At 40.0% G+C, this 23,251-nt stretch overlaps 2 protein-coding genes across 3 annotated transcripts in view; one reads left to right on the top strand and one right to left on the bottom strand.

Annotated features, from left to right (window-relative positions):
- Nucleotides 1–11,138: 11,138 nt before the first annotated feature.
- LOC149136672 (succinate dehydrogenase assembly factor 4, mitochondrial-like) lies at nucleotides 11,139–16,193 on the bottom strand. Its single transcript, XM_089349538.1, has 2 exons — nucleotides 16,036–16,193; nucleotides 11,139–11,644 (listed from the first exon to the last, which is right to left on the bottom strand). Exons 1-2 carry the CDS (start codon nucleotides 16,079–16,081, stop codon nucleotides 11,349–11,351), a joined length of 342 nt encoding a protein of 113 aa, XP_089205664.1. The 5' UTR covers nucleotides 16,082–16,193; the 3' UTR covers nucleotides 11,139–11,348.
- Nucleotides 16,194–16,665: 472 nt separating this feature from the next.
- LOC106879908 (uncharacterized) overlaps nucleotides 16,666–23,251 on the top strand; it is a 42,241-nt gene continuing 35,655 nt past the window's right edge. The window contains exons 1-3 of one of the 2 annotated variants that reach the window (XM_089349537.1): nucleotides 16,666–16,810; nucleotides 20,918–21,051; nucleotides 22,628–22,723. In XM_089349537.1, the coding sequence (XP_089205663.1) occupies nucleotides 16,757–16,810; nucleotides 20,918–21,051; nucleotides 22,628–22,723 (284 nt within the window). In that variant the 5' untranslated portion in view covers nucleotides 16,666–16,756. The remainder of the gene's footprint in view (nucleotides 16,811–20,917; nucleotides 21,052–22,627; nucleotides 22,724–23,251) is intronic. The other variant, XM_089349536.1, reaches the window with a different exon arrangement.

Here is a 23,251-nt window from a genome sequence, read left to right as displayed (position 1 = left end):
ACCACCACCGCTCCCACCACTGCCACCTCTATCTTCACCCTTTCTATTCTGGCAGATTTGGGATGTTTTACGTTGTTAAAGTCGTTGTTGTTGTTGTTTCTGTTCTCCCTTTTTTTTCTTCCAATTCCCATGGAGAAACAAATGAGTGAAATAAATATAAATAAAAATACAATAGATAAAGGCAAGAAGCCACCACCATGCCTACCACCACCACCACCTCAATCATCACTACCTCTTCATCATAGCATCGTAGCGGTCAACTGGGTGTGTGGGAAAACGGGAGATAGAGAGAGAGAGAGAGAGAGAGAGAGAGAGAGAGAGAGAGAGAGAGAGAAAGAGAGAGAGAGATAGTATGTGTATATGCGTATGTGTGTGTGTGTGTGTATAAGTGTGTGTATAAGTGTATAAGTGTTTCTACGTATATAAGTGTGTGTGCATGTGTAAGTGTGTGTGTCTGTGTATGTGTGTGTAACGCTGGGTGTGCGTGCGTGCATGTGTATAAGTGTGTATGTGTGTATATATAAATGTATGTGTGTATGTAAGGATGGATGTGCGTGCGTGTGCATAAGTGTATGTGTGTACGTGCGTGTGTGTATATAAAGATGGATGTGCGTGAGTGTATAAATGTGTGTGTGTGTGTGTGTATCAGTGTGTGTATGTGTGAATGTGTAAAGGTGAATTGTACGTGGTGTGTGCCCAAGAGAGTGCAGATAGCTGAGCACGAGGGGGTGGGTAGCAAACGTGGCGCTGGGAGAAAGCAGCCGAGATGTTAGGGTTTCGTATCCCGTATCCATCTGCCCTCCTCTGACAAAACACGGTAAAAAGTAAACAATCATTTTTGGCCGGTCATAAAAATGTTATTCCCTGTGACATATTTCATCCGGTTTAATCGTAATTTATACGCATATATTGTTTATATAATAAATTACGCTGTGCGTATCTGTGTGTGTAACAATTTTTCGCTAGTACTCAGTAACACATTTTCTAAACGATGCTAGAGTTTGATTTGAAGAAGAACTAGAGTTCGGGTTCTAGAGTTAGGGTTAGTTTTAGGGTTACGGTTAGGGTTATGATTATTTTTGCCATAACCTCACTCATAACCCTAACCCTAACCCTAACCCCAACCCTAGCCCTAACTCTAAAACCCGAACCCTAACCCTAAACTAGAGTTTGATTTGAAGAAGATTTGGCTGCTATTTCTAGGAAATGAAGCACTTGGTGGAGGTGCATTAATAATTGTGGCAGCTCCAATAACAAGTATTTTGATGGCTTTTCCCCCTTTGTTTACGAACAGTCTAGATAATCGGAAATGTCAGAACTAACGGGGATTAATACCATATACACCGTAACAGCACTAACTGTATTCAACTGAATAGACGTCAGTGATTAGTTGAAATTATCGAAATAAGACAATTTTTAACGTGAAATAACTTCGGATACAAACATTTTTATCTGTTCTATACCACAAAATATACAAGTATACGAAGTTTGAAAGTGTTTCGGTACCAAAAACACTACATAAAAAAATGTTGCCCGTCAAACCATAAAGATCCATGCTCTTTACTCTTTTACTTGTTTCAGTCATTTGACTGCGGCCATGCTGGAGCACTGCCATTAGTCGAGAAAATCGACCCCAGAACTTATTCTTTGTAAGCCTAGTACGTATTCTATCGGTCTCTTTTTGCCGAACCGCTAAGTGACGGGGACGTAAACACACCAGCATCAGTTGTCAAGCGATGGTGGGAGGACAAACACAGACACACACATATATACACACACACACACACACATATATATATATATATATATATATATATATATATATATATATATATATATATATATACATATATATATATATATATATATATATATATATATATATATATATATATATATATATATATATATATATATATATGACGGGCTTCTTTCAGTTTCCGTCTACCAAATCCACTCACAAGGCTTTGGTCGGCCCGAGGCTATAGTAGAAGACACTTGCCCAAGGTGCCACGCAGTGGGAATGAACCCGGAACCATGTGGTTGGTAATCAAGTCAGGCTGAAGGGAGTGTTCGGTACTGAAGAGGAGATAGCTGCTCCGAAATGCATACATCCATTGATCTAATTATGGGGGCCCTCTGGATTGACGTGGTATGTTTATACCTTTTTTGTCTGCATCGAGAATATATCTCCATGATAAAATGCAGTGAATGGCTTTCTTACGGTTTCGAACACGTCTCGGGTATATCCGAACTGGTAACGCGTTTATGTTATAATTAGCATTGAAGTCTCATTTAAAACTCTTCCTGCATATAGGAATGCATAGCTTAGGGAGGGAGGGAGGGATATAAATAGAGAGAGAGAGAGAAAAAGTGGGAGGAAAAGAAAACAAGAGAGAGAGAGAGAGGAGACTTGGGTCTATTAAGCAAGCCCTCATTGAGAAAGCAATACGATTTGGACGAGAAGTCAAACATTATCCGCACTCTCTCCATATCTTTATTATTGTCACACCGCCTTCTGCGCATGCGTGCTTGTAGTTGGTACTACTGTGATCACATGATCAAAGTTCCAACCTGATCGTACCATTTTTCTGTCAGGTTTTACAGTGTAAGTATGGCCGTTCCACTAGCAATGTGCATCAAAGAAGAACAAAGAGCAGTGATCCGAGAGATGGTAATGGTGAACTCGAGCTTGCTGAATCTTCCCGTCAATGGTGGAGGTTTACGGATGCCCTGCTCCCTCCCCGTGCATCACGCTTGTCCGGCCACTTTTAAACTTTTCGATCCACTCATACACATTTCTACGCGGTAGTTCACGGTCTCCGTATTGTGCTAAAAGCCTCCGACGAATTTCAGCACCTTACAGACCTTCTGACCAGAGAAATCGGATCACTGCTCTTTGTTCTTTTTTGGTGCACATTGTTAGTGGAACGGCCATGCTTACACTGTAAAGCCAGAAAGAAAAATGGGGCGATCAGGATCAAACTTCGATCACATGACCGCAATTGTACTAACTATAAGCTCGCATGCGCAAAAGGCAGTGTGACAATAATAAAGATATGTCATGACGAAAGTGCGGATAAATTTTGACTTCTTCTCGTACAACCGCTCTAAGAAGGCGCGTATCCTAATCGTTAGGCATCTGGGCTCTCAGTCATAAACTCGTGGGTTCTGTCGCAATTTACATTCATTTTTATCAGGACAATTTACTTTCACTTTTTTACGACAGTAAATTGCATGTTGACCCATACATATCTTCACTTTATTCAGGACGACATTCCAAATAAGCATGTCAAATTGTGTTCTTGTAGAAAAAAAGGTAATGTAAAAGGAGAAAGGGCTCTATACCCCTTTCTTATGTTTTCTGACCAGGTTCCCGTGGCATTTGTGGGTTTTTCACCTGTAACCTTTTCTTTTTCGAAGCGCCTCCCTCTATTGGGAGTTTTATTTGTTATATCTTTCTCCGTTTTTCCTCTGTTTACACGAACGTTTTTCTACTTTTCGGACAAAACCATATGTAACCTTCGTCCTGTCTTTGTCCTTACATGTTTTTGATTTATATTAGCCCTTGTGGCCAATAAAACGAATTAATTATTCTTGCTGCTTTTGTTCTCGCCGTTGCCCATGTTTTTTTTTAGGCCCGTACTCAAGATTCCATTTAAATTAGTGGTCTTTTGAACAACTGATTTTGCGATTAACAAAATCCACCACCCTAACGTAGGCATTCCTAACTCCATTTTCCAGGACGACATTCGAAACAAGCATCTCAAATTGTAATATTGTATTTCTTCTTCTTCTTCTTCTTCTTACTCTTGTTTATTTTCTGGTCGTTGCTCATATAGTTGGGGTCTTTTTTAGGATGATAGGCAAGCGTCCATTTAAATTAGTGGTCTTTTGAACAACTGATTTTGCGATTAACAAAATCCACCACCCTAACGTAGACATTCCTAACTCCATCTTATCCAGGACGACAATCGAAACAAGCATCTCAAATTGTAACATTGTATTTATTCTTCTTCTTCTTCTTGCTGTTGTTTATTTTCTGGTCGTTGCTCATATAGTTGGGGTTTTTTTTTAGGTTGATAGGCAAGCGTCCATTTAAATTAGTGGTCGTTTGAACAACTGATTTTGCGATTAACAAATCCACCACTCTAACGTAGACATTCCTAACTCCACCTCATTCAAGACTGCATTCCGAACATGCAAGTGGTTTATCGTATGTTAAACATATTGCCTCTGCCCCATTCAATGTTATTGTTTTTGCTATTAATGTTATTACTGGTGTCCTTGTCGTATGCTTAGATTACAATTGTCAATGTTAAATGAAGTATTGTTCTGCTTTAGACAAGGTTATCTTTGCCAAAATACCCAAGATATATTTCTCGCTTATTCTTTTGACAGCAGCGTTCAATTATGCAAGTTATTGTTGTTGTTTGTGTTGCTGTTGTTGTTGTTCTTGTAGCTCTTCTCCTTCCTTTTCGTCTTCTTTTCCTTTCTTCTTCTTCCTTTTATTATTACTACTACTACCACCACTACCACTACTACTACTACTACTACTACTACTAGTAGTGGTGGTGGTAGGGTGCTTCCTCTAACACTTTTCAGTCATTGTCTCCAGATATCACGCTTCTTTTTCTTCTTCTTCTTCTAACAGTTTCTCTCTCTTCTCTCTCTCTTGTCTGTCTTGCTCTTATATATATATATATATATATATATATATATATATATATATATATATATATAGAGAGAGAGAGAGAGAGAGAGAGAGAAGCGGAGGGAGGACGGACGGGACGGAGAGAGAAGGAGAGAGCGCGGGGATAAAGAGAGAGAGAGAAAGAGATAAATAGACAGAGAGATAGATTTATTCTCACACACACACATATGGGTAGGTGTGCTGAGACCTCCTTCGATCATGAACGACCATGGGATTGCACCTAGAAAGTTACCCTCCCAGGCACAAGTCCGAGCAAGGTTGTTTTATGGAAGACCAACAGTCGCCCATGCAAACCGGCCTCCCCTGTCCACGCCACCAGTGTTATCCAAGGGAAAGGCAAAGGGGCCGATACAGCTTGGCACCAGTGATGTCGCAACTCATTTCTACAGCTGAGCGAACTGGAGCAACGTGAAATAAAGTGTCTTGCTCAAGAACACAACACGCAGCCCGGTCCGGGATTCGAACTCACAACCCCACGATCGTAAGTTCGACGCTCTAACCACTGAGCCATGCGCCTTCACATATATATGTGTGTGTGTGTGTGTGTGTGTGTGTGTGTGTGTGTGTGTGTATTTATATATATGCATATATATATATATGTTGTTGTACTTGGGGATGGTCATATTGCCAGTTTAGCCAATAAAAACACACGCACTGTATATTTGGTGTTAATTTGCTTCTGCTTTATATTACATTAATCTTAATCTTATTTCGGCCAGAGTTATTTCGTCACACTTCTGTGACCTCATCAGTGGTCCTTTGTTTCCTTTCTTATGTGTGTCTCACCTTGCTAACTATCAGCCATATATATATGTATATATATATTCATATATATTTATATTTATATAAATTGTTATTAATCCAAACAAATGGAGAAATAGAAGAAATGAAGCTGAAAATGCACAGAGAATATATCTATATAATAAAAATGAATGTGTCTGTGTATGTGTGTTTGTGTCTGTCTGTCAATTTATAGAAAGAAAGACTACAGCATCTATATAAAAGCTAAAAGCTAATTCTTGTGTAATATTTCACGACGAAGGCAATGGAAGTGGTCCCGAGTCCCTAGCGGCCCTCCAAAGGGATTTACTGGTTCTTTTCCAACGTGTACTAATCGCAGTTACAAAAATCACGAAGGAGCTAAAGAAGTTGTTTTTTTTGTTTTATATTTCATTTCCTTCCAAGATACACATTTCCCTACACTTACATATATATATATGTATCATCATCATCATCATCGTCATTTACCGTCCGTTGTCCAGTTGTCCATGTTGGCATGGATTGGCCGGTTTGACCAGGGCTGGCAAGCTGGAAGGCTGCACCAGACTCCGATCAGATTTGGCATGGTTTCTACGGCTTGATGCCCTTCCTAACGCCAACCACTCCGAGAGTGTAATGGTTGCTTTTACGTGCCACCGGCACAGGTACCATTTGCGTGACACCGATATCTGCCACGACTGCGATTTTGCTCGGCTTGATGGGTTTTCTTCTCAAGCCTGACATAATGCTAAAGATCTCGGTCATTACCTCCGTGAGACCCAACACTCGAAAGGAGCTCAGCCACTTTGCCTCCGTGAGGCCCAATGCTCTAGAGGTACTTTTTACGTTCTACCCGCACGGGTGCCAGTTACGTGACACCAGCATCAGCCATGACTACGATTTCACTTGGCTTGACGGGTTTTCTCAAGCACAGCACATCGCCAGTGGTCTCGGTCACTAGTCATTACCTCTGAGAGGCCCAAGGTTCGAAGATCATGCTTCACCGCTTCGTTCCATATCTTCCTGGGTATACCTCTTTCCCAAGTTCCCTCCACCGTAAGACATTGGCACTTCTTTACACAGCTTCCCTCATCCATATGCATCACATGACCATACCAGCGCAGTCGTCTCTCTTGCACACCACATCTGATTCCTCTTATGCCTAACTTTTCTCTCAAGATGCTTACACTCTGTCGAACATACACACTGACATTACACATCCAGCGAAGCACACTGGTTTCATTTCTTTCAAGCCTACGCATGTCCTCGGCTGTCACAGTCAATGTTTCACTGCCATGTAGCAGAGCTGTTCGCACACAGGTATCATACAATCTGCCTTTCACTCTGAGACAGAGGCTCTTTCTTGCCAGAAGAAATGGGCTCTCTGAACTTTTCCCAGCCTAATCGTACTCTCACAGCTACGCTCTCGGAGCATCGACCTCTGCTACTAACTTGGTCACCTAGATAACGGAAGTTATCTACTACCTCTAACTTAACCCCCTGGTAGTTGATGGAGTCTATTTTCTGTACAGTTTCGGTGTTTATTGAGCCTGGAGAGGCAGTCGGTGCCCCCTAACAACGTCGTAGGACGTTGGACAGATGGCCCGGTGAAATTGCTCGGAGTCTGGTTCGGTTCGGGCCTCCAAACAGAGAAACTGGGGTGAGGTTACGAGGAGGGTGGCCAATCTCACCCAGATATGGGTCGAGAGGGAGCTGTCCCTGAAAAGGAGGGCGGAGGTAGCGAATGTGTTTATCGCATCCGTCATCACATACCACCTAACCGTCGTGTCTTTCCCAGATTTGTGTCTGGTCCAGCTGGAGCGCCTGCTTTTCCGCTTTTTGTGGAGAGACAAAGGTCCACTGATCAGACGCTCTATTTGCTGTCAGTTACCGCTAAATGGAGGGCTGGGCATGCCTTGGCTGAAAATGCGCAGACGTGCGATAAGGCTAAGACATCTCCAGCTCTACCTAGACGGTGAACAGGTGTGGTTACCCTTCGTAAAACTCGTCTAGCCACAATTCAACTCATTTAATGAACTGAACTGGTGGATCAAATGTAGACCTAGGTTGGGTGCTTGGTAAGCCGAGTACTTCTCTGCCGAACAGGTAATGCGAGCAAGATTGTTCCACCTCCTTCCATTAGCCTTTCCCGGCTAAGGGAAGGCAACTTTTCTCTGCTTGGTGGCTATAGCGAAAGAAATCGTGTGGTTGACGAGAGTGAACGGAATTAAGACTGGCAACTTTCTCGCTGGCTATGGTTTTATTAACTATTTCACATACCACCTCAAAAGAGAAATAAGGCTAGAGAAAGAGAGAGATGGTACTGCCGCGTGTGTTCAGGACTAGATGGATGCAAGTGGCACGATCGTTGTGCATGAATGTAACCAACTTGAATGTACTACCGTAGTCTCCTGTGTGAGAGCAGTGCTGGGTCGTGGCTTGTGGGGGTCTCCATGCCCAACATTTCATCTTGTCTCATCATTACGCCATGTCTAATTTTTATTTTGTTATTTCTTTTCATATTGTTCTTCCATCCACCCATTTAACCCTGTTGTAGACCCCTAATTGTTCTTGTCTGTCCTGTATTGTCCCTCTATGTTGGCCCTAGTGGCTAATAAAGAATTAAATCTCTTACCGACCAACCACACAGAGGATTCGTTTATAGAGATCAAATGTTTGTGTAGACATAAGCTCACTACCTCCATCAGATCGACATTACCTGTACAGGTGCAACGGGGTGCCACATGTCAGATGCCGAAGTGATCGCAGAGCAACGTGAAATGAAGTGCTTCGCTCAAGAATACAACGCAACGCCCGGTCTGGGAATCGAACCCACGATCTCGCAATCGTGAGTGCAACACCTTAATCACTGAGCCATACGCCTTCGCACACACACATTCCGGGCGAAATGTTTAGCGGTATTTCGTCTGCCGCTACGTTCTGAGTTCAAATTCCGCCGAGGTCGACTTTGCCTTTCATCCTTTCGGGGTCGATTAAATAAGTACCAGTTACGCACTGGGGTCGATATAATCGACTTAATCCGTTTGTCTGTCCCCTCTGTGTGTAGTCCCTTGTGGGTAGTAAAGAAATAAATACATGTATGACTGTATTCATCTATTTACCTACTTACCTATCTCACTACTAGCATATTTATCTATTTACCCAAATATCTCAGTAAGCTCTGGTGCGTCAGTATGGATAATTATGAAGTATTACATTTTCTAAGTTAACTACAAATTGGAAGGTTTATTCATAATACCTATTCTGATATATACGTACGTACGTACACATGCATGTATATATGTATTTTATGCGTAATGCGTGTAGGTCCGCGCAGGTGCAGATCTCTTTTAGTATGTCAAAAGTTGCCTCCCCTATTATCTGGAGTTACTCCCCATACTAACCGAACGTAATTACTAGCAGCGTTTAATTCACTCTACAAGTTTTTTTAAATCAACTTTATGAAGCTCCTTATACTAATATCAATTTACGTGCTATTTCTCTTGCTGTTAGCATCAAAACCTAATATATACTTTAAACATTATTATTTTTTGGTTAATGTGGCAAGCTGGTAGAAACGTTAGCACGCCGCGCGAAACGCTTAGCTGTATTTCGTCTGCCGTTAGATTCTGAGTTCAAATTCCACCGAGGTCGACTTTGCCTTTCATCCTTTCGGGGTCAATAAATTAAGTACCAGTTATTATCGTTTTATTTGTATCTCACAATACACATTTCAACACTTCTAAAACAAACATTGGTTTGTTTACATTTATCGTAATAAAGCGCTTCATTTCATGTTGCTCCAGTGCTCTCAGCTGGAAAAAGTAAGTAATCCTGCAACAGACGGTTTCCAATTCAGGGAGGAATATACATGCTAGAGTAAAAGGGAAACTGGCCCCATGCTCCTTATAGACAAACCATCATACTTGAGCGTAAAGAAAAAGAGGGTAGATAAAATGTATTTCATCAATTTTTAGGTACCAAATGTGAGGGTCTCACTTTATCTTGAGATTACAATTGTACTTGACTAGATGCAGTGATTGTAAATTATGAACGTCACAATGGAAGGAGGAGATTCATGGGTTTGCCTTTATTGCAAATCCTTTGAGTTGTTCTCAAATGCTTTTCTTCTGTGTCTTTTATCTTTTTCGTTTTTCTTACTTACCTTGGTCATTGGACTGCAGCCATGCCTTGATGGGTTTTAATTGAACAAATCAACCCCAGAAACTGTTTTTAAAGTCTGGTACTTGTTCTATTGGTCTATTTTGCCAAATCACTAAGTTGCAATGATGTTACCAAACCAACACCCGTTGTCAAGTCATGACAGTGGCAGGAGGCAAACACTGATACAAGGGCTATCATCATCATCATCATTGTTTAACATCCGCTTTCCATGCTAGCATGGGTTGGATGATTTGACTGAGGACTGGTGAACCAGATGGCTACACCAGATTCCAATCTGATCTGGCAGAGTTCCTACAGCTGGATGCCCTTCCTAACGCCAACCACTCCGAGAGTGTAGTGGGTGCTTTTAACGTGCCACCGGCACGGGGGCCAGTCCGGCGGTACTGGCAACAGCTACGCTCAAAATGGTGTATTTTACGTGCCACCTGCACAGGAGCTAGTCCAGCGGCACTGGCAACGATCTCGCCCGAATGTCTTTTTACGTGCCACCGTGCCACCATGAATTCGGTTCAACCATTTAGCATTCATCGCTGATAACGATCACGCTCAAATGGTGCTATTTACATGCTATTTATCTTTTTCGTTTTTCTTACTTTGGTCATTGGACTGCAGCCATGCTGGAGCAATGCTTTGATGGGTTTTACTTGAACAATTCAACCCCAGTACTTGTTTTTTAAGTCTGGTACTTGTTCTATTGGTCTCTTTTGCCAAATAACTAAGTTGCAAGGATGTTACCAAACCAACACCCGTTGTCAAGTCATGACAGTGGCAGGAGGCAAACACCAATACAAGGGCTATAGTAAAAAAAAAAAAAAAAACTTCTGAAGGTGCTACATAGTGGGACTGAACCCAAATTCACATGGTTGCACAATGAACTCCTTAACCACACAACCAAGCTTAGAACTGAACTAAATGTAGAGTATAATTCCCATAGCAGATAGCTAGACATGGGTTCATTCATTTGCTTGGCTAAACCTGAGCTAATTTTCAAATGTTAAATGTCTGGAAGAATCAAAACAAACCAGCCACAATTGAAAAAATAATCACTGCAAAACAATATAGTTTTTTAACTGGGGTTGATTTCATCATCATTTAATGTCTGCTTTCCATGCTAGCATGGGTTGCACGATTTGACTGAGGACTGGTGAAACCAGATGGCTACACCAGACTCCAATCTGATCTGGCAGGGTTTCTACAGCTGGATGCCCTTCCTAATGCCAAACCACTCCGAGAGTGTAGTGGGTGCTTTTTACGTGCCACCGGCACGAGGGCCAGTCAGGCGGTACTGGCAACGACCATGCACAAATGGTTTTTTTTTACGTGCCACCTGCACAGGAGTCAGTCCAATGTTTTGTTCACATGCCACCGGCACAAGAGCCAGTAAAGTATTTGTTCGACTAAAAGCAGTGCTCCAGCATGGCTACAGTCAAATGATTGAAACAAGAAAAAAACAAAAAAATGAAGAATAAACAGGTTTAGCTAAATAGTCACATATTGTTTTTATTATGTTCCTGAGAATGTTTAATCATTTCTTAAAAACAAAGTTTTATTGCAAACAATAAATTAGGGGAGTTGTACTAAGCAATGAATAAACCAATATAACAATATCCTTTATTTTTTAAATAATTTTTTTTGTTTTTGCTTCCACTATTAATTAAAAATATTAAGTCTAAACGCCAATTATTACTAATTAAAAGTCAGTTACACGTCCTTTTCTTTCCCAGTCGCCATATCTAGTGGGCTCAGGTCCTCGTGGTCCATCAATTTCCCCTGTCTGTGGGTTGATGTTATCAGGAAACTTCTCCAGAGGTTCATATTCAATAGTGGGCTGTTGATCTACAGTGAGGTCAGACCAAGGATCATCAAGTTTTCCAGCTGGGGTTTTTCCCTTTTTAGGTGGTGCTGTATGAGAGGAGTCATGTGAATGTCCTCGAAATGGTACTGCAGTACATGAAGGAATTCTTGAAGAAGAATGGCCAAGAAATCCTGTAATGAAAAACAAAAAAAAAATTAAAAAAAGGAAAGATATTTTAATCTTTTATCTTAGATTTGTTTTAATCATTGGATTGTGGTCATGCTGGAGCAATTCCTTGAAGAGGTTTAAGCAAAAACAATTAACCCTAGTAATTATGTTTTGATAAATACAAAATAAAGAAGTGAAACAAAACCAGTGCATGTGTTTATTATTGGCATAATGACCCTCCCAAGATACATCTCACCATTTCTGCTCTTCTAAGGATAATTTTTTAGAAGCAGTATGGTCACTAGAGTCTACCTCAGTGTATTACTGCTAGTTGTATCAGAAGAGTGATGACCAAAGTCCACTTTGGAAGAAGCTAGTTCCAAATTAACCTTATTAGTGAAAACAAAACGCAGCAACGTTGATAAAAATACATCCTCAAAGATGAAACATAATTTTTTAAACTCAAGTTATATATAATTAAGCATCACTAGTTCTTTTATCAAGGGAGAGTACTTAACCATTTGTCAAATTTCCAAAACAAAAAAAATTAATGAACTGAAACCCCAGAAATATTCTTTTAAAATCTCCTATAAATTTTTAAAATCAATATTCTTTTATTCAATTAACCTTTCTAATGCCAAAAATCAGAATTTCTGATATAGATTCCAGTACAAAGAGAACGCTGTTCTTTAGTCCCACATCAACCTTGAGACAACCTTATTTTATTTCTTATTTCTTTATTGCCCACAAGGGGCTACACACAGAGGGGACAAACAGGGACAGACAAACGGATTAAGTCGATTATATCGACCCCAGTGCGTAACTGGTACTTATTTAATCGACCCTGAAAGGATGAAAGGCAAAGTCGACCTTGGCGGAATTTGAACTCAGAACGTAGCAGCAGACGAAATACTGCTAAGCATTTCGCCCGGCGTGCAAACGTTTCTGCCAGCTCGCCACCTTAGACAACCTATAATCAAGTTACCAGCGTTTAGACCTCCATTATCCAGTCTATCCTCTTATAATGTTTCTAAGACAAAATTATCTAATGGATGCATCCATTTTTTAACAATGGATGGGTATGATATAAAAACTTGGTTGCTATTTGAAGGTGGTCAATCACTGGCAAGGTTTAATAAATATGCTGATCTTCTGAATTGTTTTTATTTAGACTTTAATATATACATGCCGAATAGCCTGGGCAAAGTTTAGAGAGCTCTTACCCCTGCTGGCGACAAAGGGACTCTCACTCAGAGTAAAATGCAGACTGTATGACGCATGCGTACGAACAACCATGCTACATGGCAGTGAAACATGGGCTGTAACTGCTGAGGACATACGTAAGCTCGCAAGGAATGAAGCCAGTATGCTCCGTTGGATGTGTAATGTCAATGTGAATACCCGTCAGAGTGTAAGTATCTTGAGAGAAAAGCTGAACATTAGAAGCATCAGTTGTGGCATGCAAGAGAGACGATTGCGCTGGTATGGACATGTGGTGAGAATGGAGGAGGATAGCTGCGTGAAAAAGTGCCACACCCTAACAGTTGAGGGAACCCGTGGAAGAGGTAGGCCCAGGAAGACCTGGGCTGAGGTGGTGAGGCAAGACCTTCGTACATTGGGCCTCACCGAGGCGATGACTACTGACTGAGACCTTTGGAAATGTGCTGTGCGTGAGAAGACCCGGCAAGCCAAGTAAGATCGTTGCCAGTGCCCCTGGACTGGTTCTTGTGCGGGTGGCACATGAGATGCACCATTTTGAGCGTGGCCGTTGCCAGTACCGCCTGACTGGCTCCTGTAGGATTTTCGAGCGAGATCGTTGCCAGCGCCCCTGGACTGGCTTGTGCGGGTGGCACATAAAAGACACCATTTCGAGCGTGGCCATTTTCGTGCGGGTGACACGTAAAAGCACCCACTACACTCTCTGAGTGGTTGGCGTTAGGAAGGGCATCCAGCTGTAGAAACTCTGCCAAATCAGACTGGAGCCTGGTGTTGCCATCCGGTTTCACCAGTCCTCAGTCAAATCGTCCAACCCATGCTAGCATGGAAAGCGGACGTTAAACGATGATGATGATGATGATGATACAATGACAGAGGAGACATGCTAGTCCAAGACTAAATATTCTTTTCTGTTCTAGGCACAAGGCCCGAAATTCTTGGGGAGGGGGCCAGTCGATTAGATCAACCCCAGTATGCAACTGGTACTTAATTTATCAACCCTGAAAGGATGAAAGGCAAAGTCGACCTCGGTGGAATTTGAACTCAGAACGTAAAGACACAAAATACTGCTAAGCATGTTGCTCGGCACACTAATGTTTCTGCTAGCTTGTTGCCTTCGAGACACTGAATACTGGATAAGTAATGCTTCACCTGCTAGAAATAGCAACTAAATCTTCCCCAAATTACATTCCACTGTCTGAAAAAAGAGAAATGATGGATGGAAAATTTAGTAAGATACGATGGTTCACACCTAAAGGGGTTTTTGTTCAGAGGTTTGTTCAACCAGAGTTGACCTGGGGAGCAAAACAATGTTGGTACGTAACTGACCACTAAACTACATATGTATGGATTGGCTTTCGGTGGTGAGCTGGCAGAATCATTAGCATCATCATCATCATTTAACGTCCACTTTCCATGCCAGCATGGGTTGGACGATTTGACTGGGGACTGGCGAAGCGGATGGCTACACCAGACTCCAATCTAATCTAGCAGAGTTTCTACAGCTGGATGCCCTTCCTAACGCCAACCACTCCAGGAAACTGGGCCCATGAGCCTGGCTAGGCTTTAAAAGGGCGCATAAATAATAAAAATAATATAGAAGGAATGGAACAAAATCTTGGTCAAGGTGAAAGGTGTGTAATTTTCGTTTTTTTTTTTTTTTTAACTTAACAGCGTAGTTTCTGCTGGATGGTTTTCGAGGGGATACCCTTTTGTCATTATATACAGCATTGCTTTCAGTTAATTTTGAAAATAACGAAAAAAATTTAGTTAAATAACTTAGTCGTTATCGAGCTGGTGTTTGGAATATAAATTAACATGAAACATGAAATTTTGATGTAAAATTTGTATCGTGGAACCAATAACGTTTTCAAGCGGGTGACATCAAAAGGGTTACCTTCAAAATGTCATGCTAATTTATATTCCAAACACCAGCTTGATAATGACACAATTATCTTATTAAATTCTTCATTATTTTCAAAATTAATTAAAACAAAGGCAGGATATTTCAATAAAAATATGGTATTGATGCATCATTCATCTTGTAACTGTTGTTATTGTTATAATTGGGGGCTTGTGAGGGTGCTTGGCTGTTCCAGCGCATTAGCCACGGCAACGCTGTTGGCGTGCCTCAATACCCATTATAGGAGGTTTCCCAGCGCCCCCAACTTTTCAACCTAAGGTTGTCAATTGTTATGGTAATAAATAATATATGCATAGAAAATTTCATTAAAAAATATTCATCTTTCTGAAAGTTATGACCTTCCAAAGTCGGGAGGGGGGGGGGTACAACGCTGTAGTTATGCCCTTTTTTCTTTTTAATTTTTTCAGTTGTGTTCTCTGTTTTGTCCAATTTTCTGATTTAATTTTGCAAAACTATTGAGCACTATCGATATATTGTTTCGTTGTTACTTAGAGGGGGTGGTTTACGTTGGATACAAATATTTTACAGTTTTCTGTTTTTCTGATTTACTTCTAGTTATTTCCTTGTGTAGTTGTCCGAAGTTGAGTTTGTTTCAGAGTACATGTGGTTTAGGTGTATTATGGTTAAAGATGTCTTATTCTTGTTTGTTTCTGTTATGTAATTGACGGTATATTTATTTTCATGTTGCCGTGCGGGAAATCGTTCTCAAATATTATTTTTACTCTTAAAAACCAACACAGGTTTGTTATTAAAAGTCTAAATTTATAGAAAATAATATTTACGTGTCAGTATGTATGTGTGCACGTCCACCAATTATTTTTTTCGCATTAAATTCCGATATAATCGTAATCTATGCCATTCTTATTTCTTTATTGCCCACAAGGGGCTAAACATAGAGGGGACGAATAAGGACAGACATCGATCCCCAGTGCGTAACTGGTACTTAATTTATCGACCCCGAAATGATGAAAGGCTAAGTCGACCTCGGCGGAATTTGAACTCAGAACGTAGCGGCAGACAAACTACCGCTAAGTATTTCGCCCGGCATGCTAACGATTCTGACAGCTCGCTGAAAGGTATTTTTTTTTTTTAATTTCATTAAAAAAATACGTATTTTTACTGAAAGTTATGAGGAAACAAAGTCGATGAACGCAATTATGTAATTATGCGACGAAGGTAAAGAATACCCCCCCCCCCCGCTGTTTAGGGTTAGTGTGCGTGTGTGTGAGTAAATATATATGCATGTGTGTGGAAGAAAGAAAACAAGAAACTTACTTCGACAAAGACAACTGAGCCGTGAAACTGATTTGACCGATGTCATTATTGTTGATATTGAAATACAAATATTTTTGGAAGCCAAATCTTAGCCGACCTTCCGTACATCATATAAAAACATTTTTTTCTCCGGAGCAAATTATTTATTTTATTCACCATCAATAAATATCGACATCATATATATATATATATATATATATATATATATTGCGCGAAATTATAGGCTATCTCAAATATACTCAAATATAATGCGACCACCAGTTTTTGTACCTTAAAAATCAATAATATAATTTATGCACTTTTCTTATTTTTTTTTTTAAGTTCAGGTACGATGTTAGCCTCAATTTTGACCCAGATAGCTTGCATTATATTTCTCGCATTATATATGTAAACAAATACAGTAGTTAGAGGACAGTTTAATCTTTCACAGCCATTAACATTATGTGAGCCAACAAATGTCAAAAGTATTTTTTTGCTTTACATTGATATTTTTTCTAATAATTTTCGTTAAATAAGAATATATTTTAGAGACTAACTAAACCATATTATTATTTCTTATTTAATTTGATTTAATTTAATTTCTTTTCCTTTTTTTTTTCTTCTTTATTAAATTAGAAGAAAAGCTAAAAATACGTATTTACTGCTGTAAATAAATAGCAACATCCGGGTAGTTTTAGTGGCGGATATTTTAACTGTCGGATTTACTTAAGCAATTGAAATAATGTCTTTAAAAACGAAGACAGCGCCTGACTTATTGCGACATGGAGCTATAGCTGTAAGTAAATTACTGTGTTGAAATATATGATGGGATGTGGGGTGTTCATTTATTGTTAATCATATCTCGGTGTGTCTGTAAACTTTTGTTTTTTTTTTTCTTGCTCACCCACCTACCCTCTCTGAAAATTCTTCAGTTATTCTTAGCGGGGAAACAACAAGAACTTAGTTGAGCTAACGATGGAGTTTTGAATTGCTAAAGACAGCAGCTACATCTCTAACTCATACCACAAAAAAATATTAAAACAGAAATACTCTTTTATCTGAGTCTCCAAAGTTAGTTAAAGACGTCACGAATGGGTCGAAGCCAAATGTGTTGTCTTACAAGGATGTTATGGTTGTGATTGGTATGAAATTTGGTAAATTTGAGAAGGCAACATGTTGGTTAATTCATGCACCACAGAAGAAAGAGACCCTACTTAACACAACTTTTATTTAAGCATTTCGTGGTAAACAACTTCAAATTAAAACATAAAGGCTGTTAGTAAATTTTGTTGTGTTGTCCCTCGTATAATTACAGCAGGAATTCCTTTTGATCATATATCTAATCTATTAGAATTGACTCGGGAGCAAAACAACCCTATCAACACACGATTTTTGTCTTTCCACCTTAACATGAATTTCTTATTTTATTATTATACGTGGTTGTTTTCTTGTGTTCAGACAAGATGGAATTGTATTAATGACGTCTTTCAATGCCAAACCCTATATTTGTGCGCGTTTATGATGATTCAAACAGCTGACTCACAAGTTAATTATTCAAATATGAATCTATCTGTCAGTATATATGTGTGTATTATTTAGCAGTTTTATTTATTTGTAGAAAACAACAAAAACTTATAGTGGGGGTCGCATTTAGTAAATTTTATTATTTTGAGTTCAGACTTTATTGGCTTGTTCAGCACACACACAAATTTGCTATAAGAAAGGAATTATATGTAATGACCATTAGTTTAACCTGTCTATTATGTATACACACACACACACACAGATCGATAGATTTAGATAAGGCCGGTTTATGGGATTACCCTGGGTTTCGTCCATAAAACGCTTAGTTAGCCTTACAGTGTATCGCCAGATCCCAAACTTGTTGATTTATGACCCCTCTAGAAAATATTCTGTCGTACACACACACACACACACACACACACACAGAAACGCTCAATATCTATAGGCGAGACTAGGTAGCAGTATATCGTGGAAGGATATTATTAAATAGTGGTATGTGTATATATATATATATATATATATATATATATTAACTTAAAAGGGCAGTTGCGTTGACTTAAGTTATTACATTCTCGGCTTCTCTTTAATTCTGAACGCAACCTCTCTTAGTCCTCCTACATCGTGATATAGATAGCCCTTGGAACTTTTGGTAAAGTATTCGCTACTTTTTTTATCCATAAACCACTGGTGTGCTTCCATATGTTCTACTGGTAATGTTATGCATCATGGTTTACACAAGTTAATAATGTCGCCGTTTTATTTATTTACTTTTGGTTTCATGACGTGGAAGAGGAAAGAGACGGGCGCGCGCGCGTGTATATACGTGTCTATAAAAGACGTGTGTGTGTGTGTATGTATTTATGTATGTACTTGTATATTAAAGCTAATGGGTGTACGTGTGTGTATGTGCGAGCGTGTTCTGTTTCATGTATTTGTATTCACTCACACACGCTCACCCCTTATCTTTCGTGATTTGACTGCGGACATACTGGAGCACCGTCTTTAGTCAAGCAATTTGACTCCAAGACTTCTTTGTGAGCCTAGTACTTATTCTATTGGTCTCTTTTGCCGAACCGCTAGGTTACGAGGATGTAAACACACCAACATCGGTTGTCAAGCAATGGTGGTGGTGGGGACAAACACAGACACACAAATACACACACACACACACAACAGCCTTCTTTCAGTTTCCATCTGTCAAATCCACTCACAAGGCTTTGGTCGGCCCAAGGCTATAGTAGAAGACACTTGCCCAAGGTGCCATGCAATGGGACTGAACCCAGAGCCATGTGGTTGGGAAGCATGCTTCTTACCACACAGCCACTGTCTGTGCTTGTTCCCCACCATCATTTGGCAACCGGTATTGGTGTTTACGTCCCTGTAACTAAGCGGTTTGGCAAAAGATACTGTTGGAATAAGTACTAGGCTTGAAAAAATTAGTTCTGAAGTCAATTTGTTCGACTAAAACCGTTCAAGGTGGTACCCCAGCATGGCCACAGTCAAATAACTGAGACAAGTAAAAGATAAAGGATACTTAGGAAAAGGTGAGTGTTATTGACAGGAAGGGCATCCAGCCATAGAAAAATCAACCTCAGTTAACTCCATCCAACCCATGCAAGCATGCAGGAGAGTACATTAAATCAAAGAAGATGTGAAATGTGTTTAATGAAACTAGGTAGACAAATTGAAGCAAAATTGCATGTCCTGTTTATGTCTAGAATCTTCCAGATCACCTTCAAATTACAGCATACTGCCTTATGTATGTTTACACCTGCTGCAAACAGTAGCTGTATCACCCTCAAATCACCCACTGTTTTGGATAAGGAAGGACAAATTAGATAAAGTAGTTCTGCTGCTTCTGTTGGCCTGTTATCTTGAAAGTGAGATATTGGATAATATGATCCTGGTACAAATGGTCACCATATCTTGCTCAAATCTCAGCTATTGTCCTATGTATATTTATATGGCTGGTTCATCTGCTAGAAATAGCAACCAAATTTTTCTCAAATCACAATCTATTGTCCTTGAAAATAGCCTGGTTTGGTACAAAGTTCCCTACACATACAAAAAAAGAAAAAAGAACCCAGTTTTCATTAAGCTGCTCCAACCATTGAAGTTACCCATAATAATGGGAATGTAAAAAGACCTCCTTCAGCCATGAATGACCATGGGATTATATCTAGAAAGCTTCCCTGCTGGGCAAGATTATCAACAACCAGCAGTTGCCCATTTTTCCTGAACAGGATCCCAGTGTCTTTTAGGGTTACTCATTTACAGCTGAATGGATTAAACTGATGTTGAGACAGTGTTTTGCTCATGAACATAATGCACTGCCTGGTTCAGAAATTGAAATCACAGTCTTGTGGCTAGTGGCACGTAAAAAGCATCCACTACACTCTCGGAGTGGTTGGCATTAGGAAGGGCATCCAACTGTAGAAACCTTGCCAGATCAGATTGGAGCCTGGTGCAGCCTCCTGGCTTGCCAGTCCTCAGTCAAACCAGCCAACCCATGCCAGCATGGAAAGCGGACGTTAAATGATGATGATGAGAAGACAACACTAAACACTAGGTCATGTACCTACCCCTTGGCTAAAAGTTTAACCCATTAGCATTTAAACTGGTCATGTCCAGCCAAAATATTCTGCTTGTTTTATCTTGAAACTAACCAGATCTGGCCCCTTGCACCTACCCTACATTATAATTCCCAATATAAACAATTGCATCATTGACATCTCAAAGCTATGGAGATAATGCATAATTAATTCAAAACACTGTGAATATACAAGCATTACATGAAACCAGCTCTGGCTCTGAGTGCAAATATCTTGTTTTCATAAGTTTTGAATTAAAATCTTCCACCAAACCTTAGTCACAATTTATGGTCCTAACACTAGCTGAATGATAACTAAGTTATTTTACTAAATTCTTTGTTATATTTAAAATCAATTGAAAGAAAGACAGAGCACCTCAACAGAAATATGGTAACAAAAGAGTTAAAATATATAATAAACAATTCTTAACCCTTTTGATAATCAACTCAGCTGAAACCGCCTCTGGCTCTGTAGTACAAATGTCTTGCTTTCAAAAGTTCTGAATTGAAATCTTCCACCAAACCTTAGTCACAATTTATGTTTCTAACACTAGCTTAATGATAACTAAGTTATTTTACGAAATTCTTTGTTATATTTAAAGTAATCAAAAGAAACACAGAGCATCTCTAAATGAATACAATAACAAAAGGGTTAAAAAGGAAAAATTACTCCTATGGTCTAGATTTGCTCAAACAGAGCTGACAACACTTGTTCAACATCTGCGATAACTTAGTGTGTACCATGTGTAGTGGCATAATCATAAATAATTCCATTTCTGAATTTCAAAGGAGCCAAATGCAATCAAGAAATTGAGAGTGACGGAACAGCAGCAAAGACTACGCCAGTCGTTTTTCACCAACATTTTACTGTTAGGCTTTGATCGAGAAGCTCAAGAAAAGAAAGATCATATACAATATAATGAGTAAGTATAATAATTTTTGGTATATTCTTTCATATTTTTTTTTACTTGTTTCAGTCATTTGACAGTGGCCATATTGGAGCCCTGCCTTTAGTCGAACAAATTGACCCCAAGACTTATTCTATCGGACACTTTTTGCCGAACTGCTAAGTTACGGGGATGTAAACACACCAACATCAGTTATCAAGTTATCAAGTGATGGGCGTGCATTACACCATTGAGGGAATGGGTAGCAATTCTGGTATTTGTGGGTCTTGGATCAGTTTGGATCAGTCCAAAACCTTTGATAGGGTCAATCATTGCTACTTGACAGTAGTCCTAAAAGCAGCTGGTTTCAGGCCCATTTTCAGTGGCTGGATTGCAGCAATGCACACTGACGCTTGCTTGGTGTTAAAAGTAAATGGCCACCTCTCAGACCTGTTTCATGTCTCACACTCAATCTGTCGGGAGTGTCCTCTCTCATCTCTTCTATACATTCTGGCACTTGAGCCATTGCTTCGGAAGCTAGAACTCTTGAGGGGCATCCCTTTTCGAACTGGGATGTAGGAGATTTGTTTTGGCACATGCAGATGACATCGCAATAATAGTGTCAGACACCGCAGATGTTCAGGTAGTTGATCTCCTTTGCAGCTTAGCAACTGGAGAGCCAAGTCTATGCCAATGAACAGCACAGCAGGTTGATGGACAGATGGAATGGTGAAATTGCTCGGTGTCTGGTTTGACCTAGACTTCCTAGTGGAAGAACTGGGATGAGGTTACATGCAGGATGGCCAATCATATTCATCACCGTTGTTGTTTAACGTCCGCTTTCCATGCTGGCATGGGTTGGATGATTTGACTGAGGACTGGCAAGCCAGAAGGCTGCACCGGGCTCCAATCTGATCTGGCAGAGTTTCTACAGCTGGATGCCCTTCCTAACGCCAACCACTCCGAGAGTGTAGTGGGTGCTTTTACGTGACGGTACTGGAAACAGCCACGCTCAAAAAGGTGTTTTTTACATGCCACCTGCATGGGAGCCAGTCCAGCAGCACTGGCAACTACCTTGCTCGAATGATTTTCTAACGTGTCGTCTCGCTTAGAAATGGGCTGAGAGAAAATTATCTCTGAAAGGTCAAGCAGAGATGGCACCTGCTCACGTTGCCTCCTTAGTACCTTACCCCAATCCACATTTGGCTGGACTGGAGTATTTACTTTTCTGTTTCCAGTAGAAAGGATGTGCTCCACTAGTCATGCAATCCAGTTTCTCCTGTACCAGAAGGACTGCATCATTCATTTTATCACACACTTAGTATACTGTATATATTTTTGCTGTTGCATTTCACTATCTTTTCCATTTCTTTCACCCTATCATCATCATCATCATTGTTTAATGTCTGCTTTCCATGCTGGCATGGGTTGAACGGTTTGACTGAGGACTGGCAAGTCAGGAGGCTGCAATCAGGCTCCAGTCTGTTCTGGCAAAGTTTCTATAGCTGGATGCCCTATCCCTTATATAAACCCCCACACAATTTGTTGTCTGTCCTTGTGATGTCCCCTTCATCTATGCCCCTGTGGCTCATAAAAAAAATTATCATTTCAGAAATATGTTTGCTGTACCCAACAACAAAGGGGCCCTCCCTATCCTTTATTTTCTAATGGAGAAGCTTGATCCTGAAGAAGCTAAAACAAGATTTAGGTATGAAAACATATTTTTCCGCCTTTTTTTTTATATATATATATATATATATATATTTTGTTTCACTCCTAGATTTACCCCTGCGCCACCCAGTTCACCTGTTACTGGCACCACCCCTTCCTTCTTTTCCCTACTCTTCCTCCTCCCTTTTTCCTCCCCCTTTCACTCAAACACTTTGTGCAAACCTGTAAATCAACTTTTTTTTTTTACCTATGGACCCCGATGATTCCTTTTTTACACAGCTGGATCCCTATGGTCATTTGATGTTTAGACAAAATCCTATTATATTTTTATCATCAAATATTACTAGGACTTGCATAAAAAAATTTTTAATATTTTCTGTATTGTAGAAGTATAACCAATTTGTTGCATGTAAATCTTAACAACCAAATCTTATCTGGGCCCCCAAGGGTCATGAGAACCCCTGTCGAGAACTGCTGATGTAAATCATCTGGAAGTCTTTCTCTCTCTCTCTTGCTTTCATTTTCCTCATTTCAAGATATCTGGGAGTACCTTTATGGTGTTCAC

The sequence above is a fragment of the Octopus bimaculoides genome, chromosome 3 (assembly GCF_046866305.1).
Source record: "Octopus bimaculoides isolate indiv1 chromosome 3, ASM4686630v1, whole genome shotgun sequence".
Taxonomy (NCBI): Eukaryota; Metazoa; Mollusca; class Cephalopoda; order Octopoda; family Octopodidae; genus Octopus; species Octopus bimaculoides.
The sequence above is the reverse complement of the archived record's forward strand: the minus strand, read 5'-3'. Positions and strand labels throughout refer to the sequence as shown.